Raw genomic sequence first — 16437 nt, forward strand, 5'->3', positions numbered from 1 at the left:
GTATCCCACAAGTAATGGATGATCCGTGGACTGGATACACTTAACAAGAGAAAACATAATTTATGCTTACCTGATAAATTTATTTCTCTTGTAGTGTATCCAGTCCACATCCCGCCCTGTCCTTTTAAGGCAGGTCTAAATTTTAATTAAACTACAGTGACCACTGCACCCTATGGTTTCTCCTTTCTCGTCTTGTTTCGGTCGAATGACTGGATATGGCAGTGAGGGGAGGAGCTATATAGCAGCTCTGCTGTGGGTGATCCTCTTGCAACTTCCTGTTGGGAAGGAGAATATCCCACAAGTAATGGATGATCCGTGGACTGGTTACACTACAAGAGAAATAAATTTATCAGGTAAGCATAAATTATGTTTTTTCTTTCTTTTTCAAATCCAAAAGATTTTTTAGAAAGTCTTTTGTATAATTTAAGAAAAAAAGCAATTTTTTTTTACCTATGAATTTCAAGGCATCTTAGAAAACCCTTAGTTTTTGTTCTTTTCACTATTCCTCATTTTGATCAGATGGCTTCAGTTTTTATTTTAGCTTCCTAGTTTAACCCCTTCACACCGATTGGACGTTCCATGCCATCCTGGGCTTTAACACCAATAGGATGGCATGGAATGTCCTATTATATATGGCGTCCTACAGCTTACCCCTTTGACTAAGGCAAGCATCGGCACGGGGTGTATGCCTAGCTGCGTAGGCAGTCCTCTAGTATCCACTCCCAGTCTTGAAATCACTCAATCGCATCGACAATCGGGTGATTTCATTTTTACTAATAGTGTTTACATCGTTACATTTTTCTGATGTGAACACTTTTGTTTCACAACGAAGGGGTTAAACAGTGGATATGTAAGGCTTACTTGGAGGTGGGAAAGTTTCCCCAAAATAATTATAGCCCATTCTACTAGATCAGTTTCTTTTTCTTGGCCGTTTAACCGCAACCTGGTCTTCTTTACCCACCTTCACTAAGTTCTATATTTTAATATTTTTGTCTCTTCTGAGGCAGCTTATAGGAGGAAAGTCCGTCAGGCTGCTGTGTATGGTAAATAAGTGCCTGCCTTAATTTTTGAAGTCCACATTTACTTGTGGACTTCACAGCTTGGTTATTAGATAACTGGAGTAATGGATTGTGAACTCTTACCACCATATGAAATTAAAACACAATTGATGCTTACCTGATAAATTAATTTCTTTCATGGTGGTGAGAGTCCTCAAAACCTACCCATATTTGTTTAAAGTGGCAGCAGTTCTAGTATAACCTCATTTACCCTTCTTTGTCCATTCCTACTTCTCTATTATTTATCCTTTCTCGGTTATATGTTAGACTGGGATACAAGAAAGGTGAGATGGATTAAAAGCTCTTGCAATATTGGGTATCTTTGCCGCCTCCTAGTGCCCAGGAGTAATAACTTGTGGACTCTCTTACTTTTTTTTTTGGTTAGATAGCTGCACTTAAAGGGACATGAAACCCAGAATTTCATGACTCAAGAGTGCACAATTTGATAAAAGAAGTAAATATTTTTTTTCTTGTTATCCTTTATTAAAAAAAAAAAAAAAAAAAAGTAGGAGCGTAAGTCTAGGGCAATTTAACATCTGCCATCTAGTGCTCAAAAGCTTTCTGCAAAGCAGTCGTTTAGTGCTCTAGACACGTGCATGCTACCTAAACAGGTATTATCTTCAACGAGTACAATTAGAAGGAAGTACATTTTTAAAATATACGTAAACAGGAAAGGTTTTTTTTTTTTTTTTTAAAGTGAATCATACTGGGTTTCATGTCCCTTTTTTAACTAGTCATTCAGCAATCTTTCTCTACGAATGAATTCTATATATTGTATTATATAAAAAAAATATTTACTATGTTGAGACAGTACTTTTCATATTCATAATAAAAAAAATAGTGATTGATGTCCCTAATAAATGTATCTCAGGCAAACGCTGATGCTAATAATTTGTTAAAGAAGAAAAAGATATTCTGTTTATATTTGTTACTCTATAACATGCTTCTATTTAATATATGTTGTTATTGGCATAACTGATGAGATTTCACGTTTCAAAAAAATGTTAGTGGATTCTTTTGCATTAATCTGGAAAATGAATTATGAAATGTACTTGGGACCAGACACACAATCCTTAAAATCGGGGGGAAAAAGTAATTTTGTATTTTCCCTTAGATAACCCTGTTTTTTTTGCCTTTTCCTAGATCAGTGATTTTTAACCTTTTTTTTGCCGTGGCACACTTTTTTACATTAAAAAATCCTGTGGCACACCACCATCCCAAAATTTTACAAAAATCACACATTGTAGCCTAATATATATATATATATATATATATATATATATATATATATATATATATATATATATATATATATATATATATATATATATATATATATATATATATATACACACACATACACAAACATACTGTATGTATTGTGCTGTTATGCCATGCCTCCTACAAACTACCACTGCACTGGGAGTAAAAAACAAGCAAAGTTTAAAAAATATGTCACACTGTTGTCAGTCTGCCGCGGCACACCTGAGGATCTCTCACGGCACACTAGTGTGCCACGGCACACTGGTTGAAAAACACTGTCCTAGATGATTAAGTTGGATCAGAGGTTGACTTCATACATTTATAGTAATGTTTATTAACCACTCTTAATTAAATTAGCAAAGATAAAACGTGTCTGAATAGTGCCTAGGAAATTAAGTAATATACAACTTAATCGGTTATTATTTTATTCATTTATTTAAAAAAAATTAAAAAAAATAATGGTCCAGTTGACAATAACATAAAATTCAGAAAAAAAAGATAAAACCTAGCCAGTAAATATGCAATTACGTGATGTAATTTAAAAACACACAGAAGCAAACTGATTCAGAGTTGAAACCTCAACTTTTTTTTCTAATCCATAGAAGTAAAAATGGTAATTGCACAGTATTTTAAAATCATATGCTCTTTCTAAATCACAAAGGAAAAATGTTGGAGCATTTTATTTTCACACTTTTATGTAACAAGGGGTTACACACATAGTTAAAGGTACAGTAAGAGAACAATTTAACTTTCTTGAATTAGAACATGTCATTTTAAACAAGTTTCTTTTTTGCTTCTATTATCTAATTGAATTAGTTCTCTTGGTATCCTTTGTTGAAAATTATACCTAGGTAGGGTTTTACGAGCAGCAATGTGCTGCTGATTGGTTGCTGCACATATTTGCTTCTTGTCATTGGCTCACCATATACTCCCAGTATTCTGTAGATAATAAACATAAATTGCCGGTAATGAAGTGTAATGGGTACAAAATGTCAAATTGCACTCACGTGTATAATAGCACCCCTAAATGGTGCAAATGTGGCAGGCTGGAATCGATGTCACCCAGCTGACTGGCCTCTTGTGGTACACCAACGACAGGAATGGAAATTATCCAAGTATTTCTCTCCAAATCAGGATACAGAGTATGAGCAATAAATGGTATATAGCAAGTAGTAAGAATTAAAACTTACATTTATTAAAATAAGCAACGCGTTTCTCAGCTAAAAAAAGCTGTTTCATCATAATAATACTTGCTCATACTCTGTATCCAGTCTGCTGGATGACTGAGAGATTCCAGCCTGCCACATTTGCACCATTTAGGGGTGCTATTATACACGTGAGTGCAATTTTACATTTTGTACCAATTGCACTTTATTGCCAGCAATACTAGGCCATGTGTCGCTTCTGTTTATTATCTACAGATTGCTGACTTTGGGATTTGGACCACCTGTATATATCACATTTCTATTTGGACTTTCCATTTTTTATTACAATATTTATAACACGTTTCAAATATTGATTATTTGATTGCATGTGTATTTTACAACTTTATTGTAATATTTTATATTATTGTTGTTTATATAATTTGATCACAAGTGTTTACCACTCTGACCTAGCCCCCCCCATCATGCGCCCCCCCATCATTCTATATTGTTTTAATATGCTCCCAGTATTGCATTGCTGCTCCTTTGACCAAGGATACTAAGAAAATTAAGCAAATTTGATATAAAAAGTAAATTGGTTGGAAGTTGTTCAAAATTGTATGCGTTGTCTCAGCAAGAGAAAACAAAATGCGTTGTCTCAAGTCACCTCCAGAGCAGTAATACAGTATTGGTGAGCCATTGACAAGAGGCATATGTGCACAACCACCAATCATCAGCTTGCTCCCAATAGTGCATTGCTGCTGAGGATATGTACACATGCTATACAACAACACATACCAAGAAGTTTATTTAATAATAGAAGTGAATTTAAAAGTGTCTTAAAATGACATGGTCTATCTGAGTCATGAAAGTTTAATCTAGACTTTCATGTCCCTTTAAGTAATTTGGTAAATGCGATTCATATGTTTCCAGCCATGTCTGGTTTCTCAGGATGTTCAGAGATATTAGCATTCAGAATGCCCATGACCATAGCTTATTTCTGTAACAATAAAGCATAGTAATGACTGTGAAGGCCACCAGCAGTCAAATATGTGACATGTGATTGATATGTATTTCTAGCTAGCTAAACCCAAAGGCTCTCAAAAGTCAAATAATGGTTTTAGTTGTGGATTTATTTAAGATTATAGATTCTTAAAATTGTTTTTGTCTTTAAATTAGCATTCTTCCTGCCCATTTAGGTCAGCCGAGGCGAACACGTATGTCATTAATTACTACATCTATTTTGTTTTAATTTTTTCATGGTAGCTGCTGTTTCAAATAAAACCCTTTTGCTTCGTGCCTTTGTTTATTTGCATTAACTTTCTGGTATTTCCAGTGCAACCAAATGAAACATAATAATTCTTAAATCGCTTCCAAGTTCTCTAACTTTGTTTATGGCCCCTGTAGTACTTTTGCATTTCCATTTATACTGCGGTGAAGCAGTATTCTTCTTCTTTTTTTTTTTTTTTTAATAAAAATTGATCCTTGTTTACAAGATGAATTTCCTTTACTGTCTGGTCTTGCCCTTCAGGTATCTGAATATATGGAGTCAATGTCCTTAAAAACCCCTGACTTTTAGTCTTAAGAAACACAGTACGTTCTGCTTGAAAACTTTAGGGATTTTGTAGGTGAACAGGAAATGTTACTTCTCAAACTAATAATTGGGTTAGCTCTATACATTATATTATTTGTGATTAATTGTGGCAGTTGTGAAATGTATACGCTTCTCCCCGAGTTCCTTGCAATGTATAATTGTACAGGGAAGCATGTTAGTAGAAATTATATTGCAAGTTTATTAAAATGTATGCAGACAATTGCCATGCGTTTTGTTATCCCCAGTTTTGTTTTTAATTAATTATAATTGTGTTCTGCTATATCTCCATTAATCATATTTGTATTTTGTTTGTCCTCTTAAAGTGAACGTAAACTTTAATTGATTAAATGCCAGTGTCAAATAATAATCTTAAAAACAGAGGCACTTTAATTCATTAAAGTTTACAAAGATGTTTATTGTTTAAAATACTTAAGTTTGCGTTATGGTAAACATAATGCTGATCCTCCGCCCGCATCGCCTGCTTTCTTTAGCATATAGATGACTAATCCGGCTTCCTCCAATCATTGCGTTGCCCCACAAGCTGGACGCAAAGGGGGCACACAACGATTTAAGGAAGCTGGATTCGTCGTCATTCTGCTAAAGAAAGCCGGAGTTGCGGGCGGAGGATCACCGGTCTGCTTTCCATAAAGCAATGGTAAGTATTTTTTTTTAAAAAAATGAATTTAAAGTTCCCCAGTTTTTATGATTATTATTTCATGCTAGGCTTTAATTCACTAAAGTTTACATTCATTTTAAGGGGAAAAAAAAAGTTTGGTCTATATTATACTATGTTGGGGGGAAAAAAAGATTCTGTATACTTTTTGTGTGTTTGCATGCACATACACAGTTATCTACCGTTAGTCTTCATAGTGAATGCAACATGATTTAATTACTTTATAAGTGCTAATACATTGTAAAGAAAGATATTAATGTGATGAAAATGCATGTAATGCAATACATTTTATTAAAAATAGGAATTCTCTTTTAGGCCCTGGAAGAGGCTCAGAAAGCTATACAACAACTGTTTGGGAAGATTAAAGACATTAAAGACAAAGCAGAGAAGTCGGAACAAATGGTATGTGTGGCATTTGTGTGTTTATTGGTGTATACTAGAATATAGCTTTCTCATAGATACATGTATTCCATTGTGGGTAAATTATCTCCAGATTTTTCATTTAAGCGAACATGTAAATATGACGGTGCACTACCATTGTAAAACTTTTCAGGCAAGACAAAGTACATAAAAGACTATTTAGATATGTTTTTCAACAAATGATATCAGGAGAATGAAGCAAGATAGACAATAGAAGTAAATTGGAAAGTTGTTTAAAATTGCATGCTTTTTCTAAATCAATGTGGAGTTACTTAAAGAGACTTAAAACTGATTGTAATTTAAAATGTTTACTTGTGTGTAGTAAAAAATGTAATATAATTGTTTAGTTCCACTCCTTTTCATATATTTATCTTTGAATATTGTGTAGTTTCCAGTTCTGAGAATTGAAAGTGCACACTGCACAAGCATAACTTTGCTACACATCTGTCCTTAATTGGTTTAAGCAGAGGTGATAAGATGCAAATCAATGCAATTTTTACTAACTAAATGACATTGGCAATCATGGTGTACTCCAGTATCAACTCTGGCTATCCCAATAAGACAAGGAGTAGGTGAAGTTTTTCCATTGGATTCAAATGTAGCATAATTTTTTTTATTTTTTTTATTTTGTTTCCAATGATCCATTTTACTTGCTGGAGTGTATTCAATTGTTTACAAATAGCTCCTTTTATTGGAATTTGAAATAGCCAATTTTGTCTGTGATACCTCTACCTATACTGAAAGTTTCTATACTAAAAAGGACAGTCTAGCCAAATTAATCTTTCATGATTCATATAGGGCATACAATATTAATCAACTTTCCGATTTACTTTTATCATCAAATTTGCTTTGTTCACTTGGAATTCTTTGCTGAAAGCTAAACCTAGATAGGCTCATATGCTAATTTATAAGCCCTTGAAGGTCACCTCTTATCTCAGTGCGTTTTGACAGTTTTTCACAACTAGAAAGTGCTAGTTCATGAGTGCCATATAGATAATGTGCTCACTCCCGTGGAGTTATTTATGCGTCTGCACTAATTTGGCTAAAATCCAAGTCTGTCAAAATAACTGAGATGAAGAGGGTATTCTGCAAAGGCTTAGATACAAGGTAATCACACAGGTAAAAAGTATATTAATATAACCGTGTTGGTTATGCAAAACTGGCAAATGGGTAATAAAGGGGTTATCTATCTTTTTAAACAATAACAATTCTGGAGTAGACTGTCCCTTTAAGTGTAGGCTATAGAAAATCTGTGTAAACATAACCAGCAGAAGAAATTACTTTCTCAGTGGGAGGTAAGAGAGATAAAGTAATACAATGTTAAGTTTCATTAGTTTTCTCTAAGTATTGGGATTTGGTATACAAATGGAGATAAGATAAGGAAGCATGTGTGTACAGAAAGTGATAAAATGAGATCTGATTTCTCTACAAGCTCATCAGATCTTGATGGGTTGTGTTGTCAAAGAATTACACTATTCTCCCCCCCCCCCTTATTTGTGCTACATGGACAAGAGACCCTTTAAGTAGATAGCTAGTGTATCGAATAGCAAACATACAACACACATACAAACTACCTCTCACATAAAGAGGGGATTAACCATATTCAAATGCAAGGTCTCATGCTCCTGTAGATAGCAGGTGATTGCTATAGAAATAGCACTCATTTGTATAGTAGGTGCCCTTTACAGTGATCTGGGCTTTAAAAAGCTAGCACTCCAAAAAAGCAGTAAAATGGATGGGACATGTGACTCCGCTTTTGGAAGAGAAGAGGCTCCTCTAAAAACGATTGGTCTGTTGAATAAATAAGGTATAATCTGTGTCTGTACCTCCACAGAAAAAAGTATATATTTCCTTCTTAATATAAGGAGAATCCACTGCTTTATTCCTTACTGTTGGGAAACACTGAACCTGGCCACCAGGAGGAGGCAAAGACACCCCCTCCAAAGGCTTAAATACCTCTACCACTTCCCCCATCTCCCAGTCATTCTTTGCCTTTCATCACAGGAGGATGGCAGAGAAGTGTCGGAAGATTTTGGAGTTGTTCCTCAGGAGGGGTATATGCCTTTCGATATGGAACTGGAGTTTTAAGTAGTCCTGTCAGCCTCTCAGTGAGAGCATTGACGAAAGTTAGGGTCTGGAGATGCAGGGAGAGTCTTTCTGCAAACCCATCCAGACTGCCTGCTAACAGCTCCTTAAGCAACCAGTGTTGACGAGTTTTGCTGTCTGCTTTTTCTTCACTCAAGTCCATGTCAGGAGCAATGCTACAAGACTGTCACACTTGAGAGGCTGTGTTTCTGTTCCACAGCACAGATTCTGGTAAGATCGTTTAAATTTTTTCTTATGTTGAAATTGCTGAAGACAGGGTCACAGTGCGACTCCTTTTATCTTTATAGAATCATGGGTTAATATCTCCTGAGGGAGGTTATTGAACAGTGGGGATTAATCAAATGTGTTTCTTTGATTTTATGCTGCTTTATGTGTGAGATTTATTTTTGGGCTCATAGACTGTTATGCGGTAATGGAACATACAGGTGTTTACTTTCACTTTGAACGCCGCGCAGCTTGTAGCTTGGCACACTTTTTCTCATAGCAGGGGCAGTCCTGCCTTGCGCACCACGTGACCGTTTTCTCTTTCCTGACCGAGCTAGCTGTCGGAGGTCGCTGGTTGCCTGGGTCTAGGAGGTGGTGAGTTCCCCAGTCATTGGGGGTATAAAGGTGCAGTTTTTGTGAGAAATAAAGTTTGTTTGTATCCTATTGTTATTGCAAGCTATGGAGGATCCTGATATGCTTGAGGGTACTCCCTCTATTCCTAATAGTAATACCTGGCTATATTGTGAGGAGGCCTTGGTGTGCCCGCCCTCTCAACTATGTTTCGTATGTATTAACAAGTTTATGTCTAAGAAGGTTAACCCCTTTAGCACTACTGAGCCGTCCACCTCTAAGGACTCGCTGTCCCATGAGGTGCATACCCATCAGTCATCTCCCTCATCACATGCAGCTTCCTGTAGCACGCCTGATCCTTCATCTGGAGGGAGTCTTTTACCATCAGACTTTACCGCGCAGTTAAAGACGGCGGTGTCTGAGGCCCTTAGTGCTTTACCTCGCCCTGCTAAGCGCAATGGGAAGGTTAAACATTGCTCTTTGGTCCAGGGGGCATCCAGTGATTTACTTGATTTATCTGCCTTTTAAGTATCCCAGGATGGGTCACATTCTAAATCTTCAGAGGGTGAAATTTCTAGATCGGAGTCTGCTACCTGCGGACTACGCCTGCAGAGAAGCCAGCCTTTAGATTTAAAATTGAACACTTACATTTTCTTTTAAAGGAGGTTCTGTCAACATTAGAGGTTCCAGAGGCCAAGTTGTCTGATGAACCTTTGATTCCTCAGTTAGAGTGTATGAGGACAGGGAAGCGCCACTAACTTTCCCCTGTAAAGATGGCAAACCTTATTAAGAATGAATGGAAAATAATTGGATCTTCCTTTTCCCCTTCGTCTGCCTTTAAAAAATTATTCCTGGTCCCGGACTCTCAGCTGGAGTTGTGGGGTTCTGTCTCTAAGGTGGATGGCGCTATCTCCATGTTAGCTAAGCGTACTACTATCCCTCTTGAGGATAGTTCATCTTTCCGAGACCCGATGGATAAGAAGATGGAAACTTTTCTCAGAAAAATGTTTCAGCATACGGGATATTTTTTTCAACCGGCAGCGGCTGTTGCTTCGTTTGCTGGAGCTGCTGCCTACTGGTGTGACTCATTAGCGGATTTAATCAAGGTGGAGGGTCCCCTTGATGTTATCCAATAAAGAATTAAGGGTTTGAGAATTGCTAATTCTTTTATCTGTGATGCAAACATGCAGATTATTCGCCTGAATGCTAAGATCTCTGGTTTCTCAGTGCAGACACGTTGGGTGCTCTGGCTGAAGTCCTGGTCTGCGGTCATGACTTCTAAGTCTAGACTACTTTCCCTCCCCTTTAAGAAAACAATTTATTTTGTCCAGGCCTGGGCTTCATTATTTCCACGGTTACAGAGGGCAAGGGTGCCTTCCTACTGCAGGATAAAAAGAACAAATCTAAGGGACAAGGATCTAATTTTCATTCTGAAAAGTCCCAAAGTTAGCAGTCCTCCTCTAAGCCCGAACAAACCAAGAACACTTGGAAGCCGGCTCAATCCTCAAATAAATCCAAGCAGAACAAGAAGCCCGCCGAGAACAAGTTGACATGAAGGGGCAACCCCCGATCCAGAGCTGGATCGTGTAGGGGGCAGACTGTCGCTGTTTTCAGATGCTTGCTCCAGGGACGTGCAGGATCCGTGGGTCCAAGAGGTCATAGCTCAGGGATACAAGATAGGTTTCAAATCTCATCCACCCAAGGGCAGATTTCTCCTCTCAAGCCTGTCTTTAATACCAGAAAAGTGGGAAGCCTTTCTGGGGTGCGTGCGGGAACTGTTCTCCTTAGGGGTCATTGTCTAGGTTCCTATTGCAGAAATAGTTTTGGATACTACTCAAACCTGTTTGTGGTCTCAAAGAAGGAGGGAACATTCCACCCAATTCTGGACCTGTGCTTAAGTTTCTAAAGGTCTCCTAGTTCAAGATGGAGACAATAAGGTCCATTCTTCCTCTAGATCAGGAAGAACAGTTCATTACCACTATAAATCTGAAGGATACCTACCTTCACGTTCCAATCCACAGGGACCACTTCCAGTTCCTAAGATTTGCGTTCCTGGATCAGCACTTCCAGTTCAATGCACTTTTGTTTGGTCTAGCTACGGCCCCAATAATCTTTACAAAGGTTCTAGGGTCTCTCCTGGCCATCGCCAGAACCTGGGGTATAGCAGTAGCACCCTACTTGGACGATATTTTGGTTCAAGCACCATCCTTTCGTCTAGCGGAGGACCATTCGGTATCTCTTCTCTCACTTCTTCGATTACATGGATGGAAGATAAACTTAGAGAAGTGTTCTCTTATTCCAAGCACCAGGGTAGAATTCCTGGGTACTATAATAGTTTCAATATCTATGAGGATATTTCTCACTGACCAGAGAATGGTGCAAGCTAGCTTCGGCATGTCTTGCCCTTGGGAGCTCCTTAAGGCCATCTGTGGCTCAGTGTATGGAGATAATTGGTCTTATGGTGTCCAGCATGGACATAATTCCCTTTGCTAGGTTCCGTCTCAGACTGCTACAGCTGCGCATGCTGAGACAGTGGAACGGCGATCATTAGGATCTGTCAACAGATTTCCCTGGACAGCCGGTCGAGAGAATCACTCTCTTGGTGACTCTGTCTAGATCTGTCCCGAGGGACATCCTTTCTACGACCATCCTGGGACATTGTGACTATAGACGCAAGCCTGTCAAGATGGGCAGCTATTTGGGGTGCCAGAAAGGCACAGGGCCTGTGGTCTCAGGAGGAGCGTTCCCTCCCGATCAACATTCTGGAACTTAGAGCAATGTACAATGCTCTGAAGGCTTGGCCTCTTCTGGGTTCGTCCCAGTTTATCAGATTCCATTCAGACAATATAGCCTTGGTGGCTTACATCAATTATCAGGGGGGAACGAGAAACTCCCACGGCTGTTTGCAATCCACATCCCGGGTGTGGACAACTGGGAAGCGGATTTTCTCAGCACACAATATTTTTATCCGGGGGAATGGTCTCTACATCCTAAAGTGTTTGCGGAGATATTCTACATGTGGGGGACGCCAGAGATAGATCTTATGGCGTCTCGTCTCAATACCAAATTATCCAGATATGGGTCGAGGTCCAGGGATCCCCAGGCAGAGCTAATAGATGCATTAGCGGTGCCTTGGAGGTTCAACCTACTCTACCCTTTTCCGTTATTACCACTCCATCCTCGGGTAGTGGCCCGCATCAAGCAGGAGCAGGTGTCCGTAATACTGATTGCTCCATCGAGGCCCGCAAAGGACGTGGTTCGCAGATCTAGTGAGGATGTCATCTTTTCCTCCATGTAAGTTACCTTGTTGCAGGGATCTGCTGGAACAAGGTCCTTTTTGTTCATCAAAATCTAGATTCTCTGAGGCTGACTGCGTGGAGATTGTAAGCTTAGTCCTTGCCAAGAGAGGTTTTTCTGAGAGATTTATTGATACTCTCATTCAAGCTCGTAAGCTAGTTACTCGTCACATCTATCATAAGGTGTGGAGAACCTACTTATTCTGGTGTGAAGAGCGTGGATTTCCTTGGCATAAATTTAAGATTGCCAGGATTCTGCTGTTTCTCCAGGATGGTTTGGAGTACGGTATTTCGGCCAGTTCCCTGAAGGGACAGATTTCGGCCTTGTTTGTTTTACTGCACAAGAGGCTCTCTGAGCTTCCATATGTTCAGTCTTTTGTTAAGACTCTGATTGGGTTCAGACCTGTGTTCAGATCTTCGGCTCCCCCTTGGAGTCTGAATCTGGTTCTTAAAGTTTTGCAATGTGCTCCGTTTAAGCCTATGCATGAAGTTGATATTAAGTTGTCCTGGAAAGCTCTCTTTTTGTCCCTCCTGTTATCATTCAGTGTCCTCTAGTGCTTGGGTATAATTTTCCCAACAGTAAGGAATGAAGCTGTGGACTCTCCTTATATTAAGAAGGAAAACATAAATTATGCTTACCAGATAATTTAATTTTATTCTGTATAAGGAGAGTCCACAGCTCCCGTCCGTGTTTCTCCGATGGGCGGCCCCCTAAATTATGTTTTTCTTCTGGCACCTTTTATACCCTGATATTTCTCCTACTGTTCCTTGTTCCCTCTGCAGAATGACTGGGGGAAGTGGGAGAGGTATTTAAGCATTTGGCTGGGGTGGCTTTGCCTCCTCCTGGTGGCCAGGTTCAATATTTCCCAACAGTAAGGAATAAAGCCATAGACTCTCCTTATACAGAAGAAAATTAAATGATCTGGTAAGCATAATTTGTTTTATGTGTAAATGCAGTGAGGGCCAAACAAGTGAAAACTGCTCTAGTGCAAGAATGCTAAACAGTCAAGGAGTTTAAAGGGAATCAAATTCTGAATATATGGGCTATCAGAAATTTGCTTTTTTATGAAAAAAATATTTAGTAATATTGCACTAAATTAAATAATTACATTTGTTTAATTTTATAGTTTAGTGATGATTAAAGTGAAGGTAAAGTTTTTTCCCATAAAAATTGATAGATATATTCCTTTTCCAACCTACAACGTAGTCGCTAGGTTTATTTTTTAAATAAACTTATATCTGACCGTATTTACCTACCTTTATTTTTCTAACCCTTGCGATCCTAATCTCCTCCCATCCATCATTTCCGTGTTTGCTATACTTTGACGTATAGAGCGGTCCCACCCGCTCTATACGTGTCAACTACGCTCGTGCACATCGAGCCTCTAATCACCGCGCATGCGCCCAAAAACTATCTGTCGCCATTGCGCATGCGTTAATCGCGGTGTCATCAAACTCCTCAGCGCATGCGATCCGATGCTGTTGAAACTTGGCCAGACAACTGAACCGCTTAATGCGCATGCACTACACGAGGACGCGCTCGCTTTTCAAGGAGGAACTGCAAATAGTTGCGCATGCGCACAATTAAGCATCCCCTGCTGACGTCAATTGACGGCCGCCTAATGGCCAAAGAATCAATTGGCTGTCTAAACAACGTGATCGTTGTTTAGACAAAAAAAACAAAAAATCGGGTTGATTTGAGCAAATCAAAATCGGAGCACATTATAAAAGATATCAAAGGTAAAATTGTAAAATATAAGAAATGATGAATGAACATGCTATTTATTTTGAATTATATATTTATTTGGAGCAGACACATTAACTTTACCTTCACTTTAACTTTAAGCAATAAACTTCATTTGTTGCATGCTGGAAATTGATTTTATAGAACATTATCATATTTATCTTTTGAGTTACAAATACAGATTATGTCCTTTTTAAAGGGACATAAATGTGCAAAAAGAAAATGCTCTGTTAACGTATTTTTGAGAATAACTATGGCCTAGATTTAGAATTTGGCGGTAGCCGTGAAAACCAGCGTTAGAGGCTCCTAACGCTGGTTTTAGGCTACCTCCAGTATTTGGAGTCACTCAAAAAAGGGTCTAACGCTCACTTTTCAGCCGCAACTTTTCCATACCGCAGATCCCTTTACGTCAATTGCGTATCCTATGTTTTTAATGGGATTTTTCTAACTCCGGTATTTAGAGTCGTATCTGAAGTGAGCGTTAGAATTCTAACGACAAAACTCCAGCCGCAGAAAAAAGTCAGTAGTTAAGAGCTTTCTGGGCTAACGCCGGTTCATAAAGCTCTTAACTACTGTACTCTAAAGTACACTAACACCCATAAACTACCTATGTACCCCTAAACAGAGGTCCCCCCACATCGCCGCCACTCGATTAAATTTTTTTTAACCCCTAATCTGCCGACCGCCACCTACGTTATCCTTATGTACCCCTAATCTGCTGCCCCTAACACCGCCGACCCCTATATTATATTTATTAACCCCTAACCTGCCCCCCACAACGTCGCAGCCAGCTACCTACAATAATTAACCCCTAATCTGCCGAGCGGATCGCACCGCTATCATAATAAAGTTATTAACCCTTAATCCGCCTCACTAACCCTATAATAAATAGTATCAGCCAATAGAATGCGAGCTCAATCTGATTGGCTGATTGGATCAGCCAATCGGATTGAACTTGATTCTGATTGGCTGATTCCATCAGCCAATCAGAATATTCCTACCTTAATTCCGATTGGCTGATAGAATCCTATCAGCCAATCGGAATTCGAGGGACGCCATCTTGGATGACGTCCCTTAAAGGAACCGTCATTCTTCAGTTGGACGTCGCCGGATGAAGATGGGTCCGCAGTGGAGGTCTTCAGGATGGAGCCGGTCCTCATCGGATGAAGATAGAAGATGCCGCTTGGAAGATGATGGTTGCCTGTCCGGATCTATTCTTCTTCCCGGATAGGATGAAAACTTTGGAGCCTCTTCTGGACCTCTTCAGCCGCCGGATGATGGATCGCCAGCCCCCGCTTGGGTTGGATGAAGATTTTGGAGCCAGGACCGATCGGTGAACCTGGTATGGTGAAGACAAGGTAGGATGATCTTCAGGGGCTTAGTGTTAGGTTTATTTAAGGGGGGTTTGGGTTAGATTAGGGGTATGTGGGTGGTGGGTTGTAATGTTGGGGGGGGGGTATTGTATGTTTTTTTTTACAGGCAAAAGAGCTGAATTCTTTGGGGCATGCCCCGCAAAGGGCCCTGTTCAGGGCTGGTAAGGTAAAAGAGCTTTGAACTTTAGTAATTTAGAATAGGGTAGGGCATTTTTTATTTTGGGGGGCTTTGTTATTTTATTAGGGGGCTTAGAGTATGTGTAATTAGTTTAAAATTGTTGTAAGATTTTCCTTATGTTTGTAAATATTTTTTTATTTTTTGTACTTTAGTTAATTTCATTGTAGTTATTTGTAGATATTGTATTTAATTAATGTATTGATAGTGTAGTGTTAGGTTTAATTGTAGGTAATTGTAGATATTTTATTTAATTAATTTAATGATAGTGTAGTGTTAGGTTTAATTGTAACTTAGATTAGGATTTATTTTACAGGTAATTTTGTTATTATTTTAACTAGGTAACTATTAAATAGTTCTTAACTATTTAATTGCTATTGTACCTGGTTAAAATAAATACAAAGTTGCCTGTAAAATAAATATTAATCCTAAAATAGCTATAATATAATTATAATTTATAGTGTAGCTATATTAGGATTTATTTTACAGGTAAGTATTTAGCTTTAAATAGGAATAATTTATTTAATAAGAGATAATTTCGTTAGATTAAAATTATATTTAATTTAGGGGGGTGTTAGTGTTAGGGTTAGACTTAGCTTTAGGGGTTAATACATTTATTAGAATAGCGGTGAGCTCCAGTCGGCAGATTAGGGGTTAATAATTGAAGTTAGGTGTCGGCGATGTTAGGGAGGGCAGATTAGGGGTTAATACTATTTATTATAGGGTTAGTGAGGCGGATTAGGGGTTAATAAGTGTAGGCAGGTGGAGGCGACGTTGTGGGGGGCAGATTAGGGGTTAATAAATATAATATAGGGGTCGGCGGTGTTAGGGGCAGCAGATTAGGGGTACATAGGGATAATGTAAGTAGCGGCGGTTTACGGAGCGGCAGATTAGGGGTTAAAAATAATATACAGGGGTCAGCGATAGCGGGGGCGGCAGAATAGGGGTTAATAAGTGTAAGGTTAGGGGTGTTTAGACTCGGGGTACATGTTAGAGTGTTAGGTGCAGACGTAGGAAGTGTTTCCCCATAGCAAACAA

At 38.8% G+C, this 16437-nt stretch overlaps 1 protein-coding gene across 1 annotated transcript in view; it reads left to right on the plus strand.

Annotated features, from left to right (window-relative positions):
- The window catches only part of VPS53 (VPS53 subunit of GARP complex), an 833787-nt gene that overhangs the window by 246696 nt on the left and 570654 nt on the right, over positions 1 to 16437 (plus strand). Inside the window, exon 5 of the mRNA XM_053707376.1 lies at positions 6046 to 6132. Within this exon, the coding sequence (XP_053563351.1) occupies positions 6046 to 6132 (87 nt within the window). The remainder of the gene's footprint in view (positions 1 to 6045; positions 6133 to 16437) is intronic.

The sequence above is a fragment of the Bombina bombina genome, chromosome 3, assembly GCF_027579735.1.
Source record: "Bombina bombina isolate aBomBom1 chromosome 3, aBomBom1.pri, whole genome shotgun sequence".
NCBI lineage: Eukaryota > Metazoa > Chordata > Amphibia > Anura > Bombinatoridae > Bombina > Bombina bombina.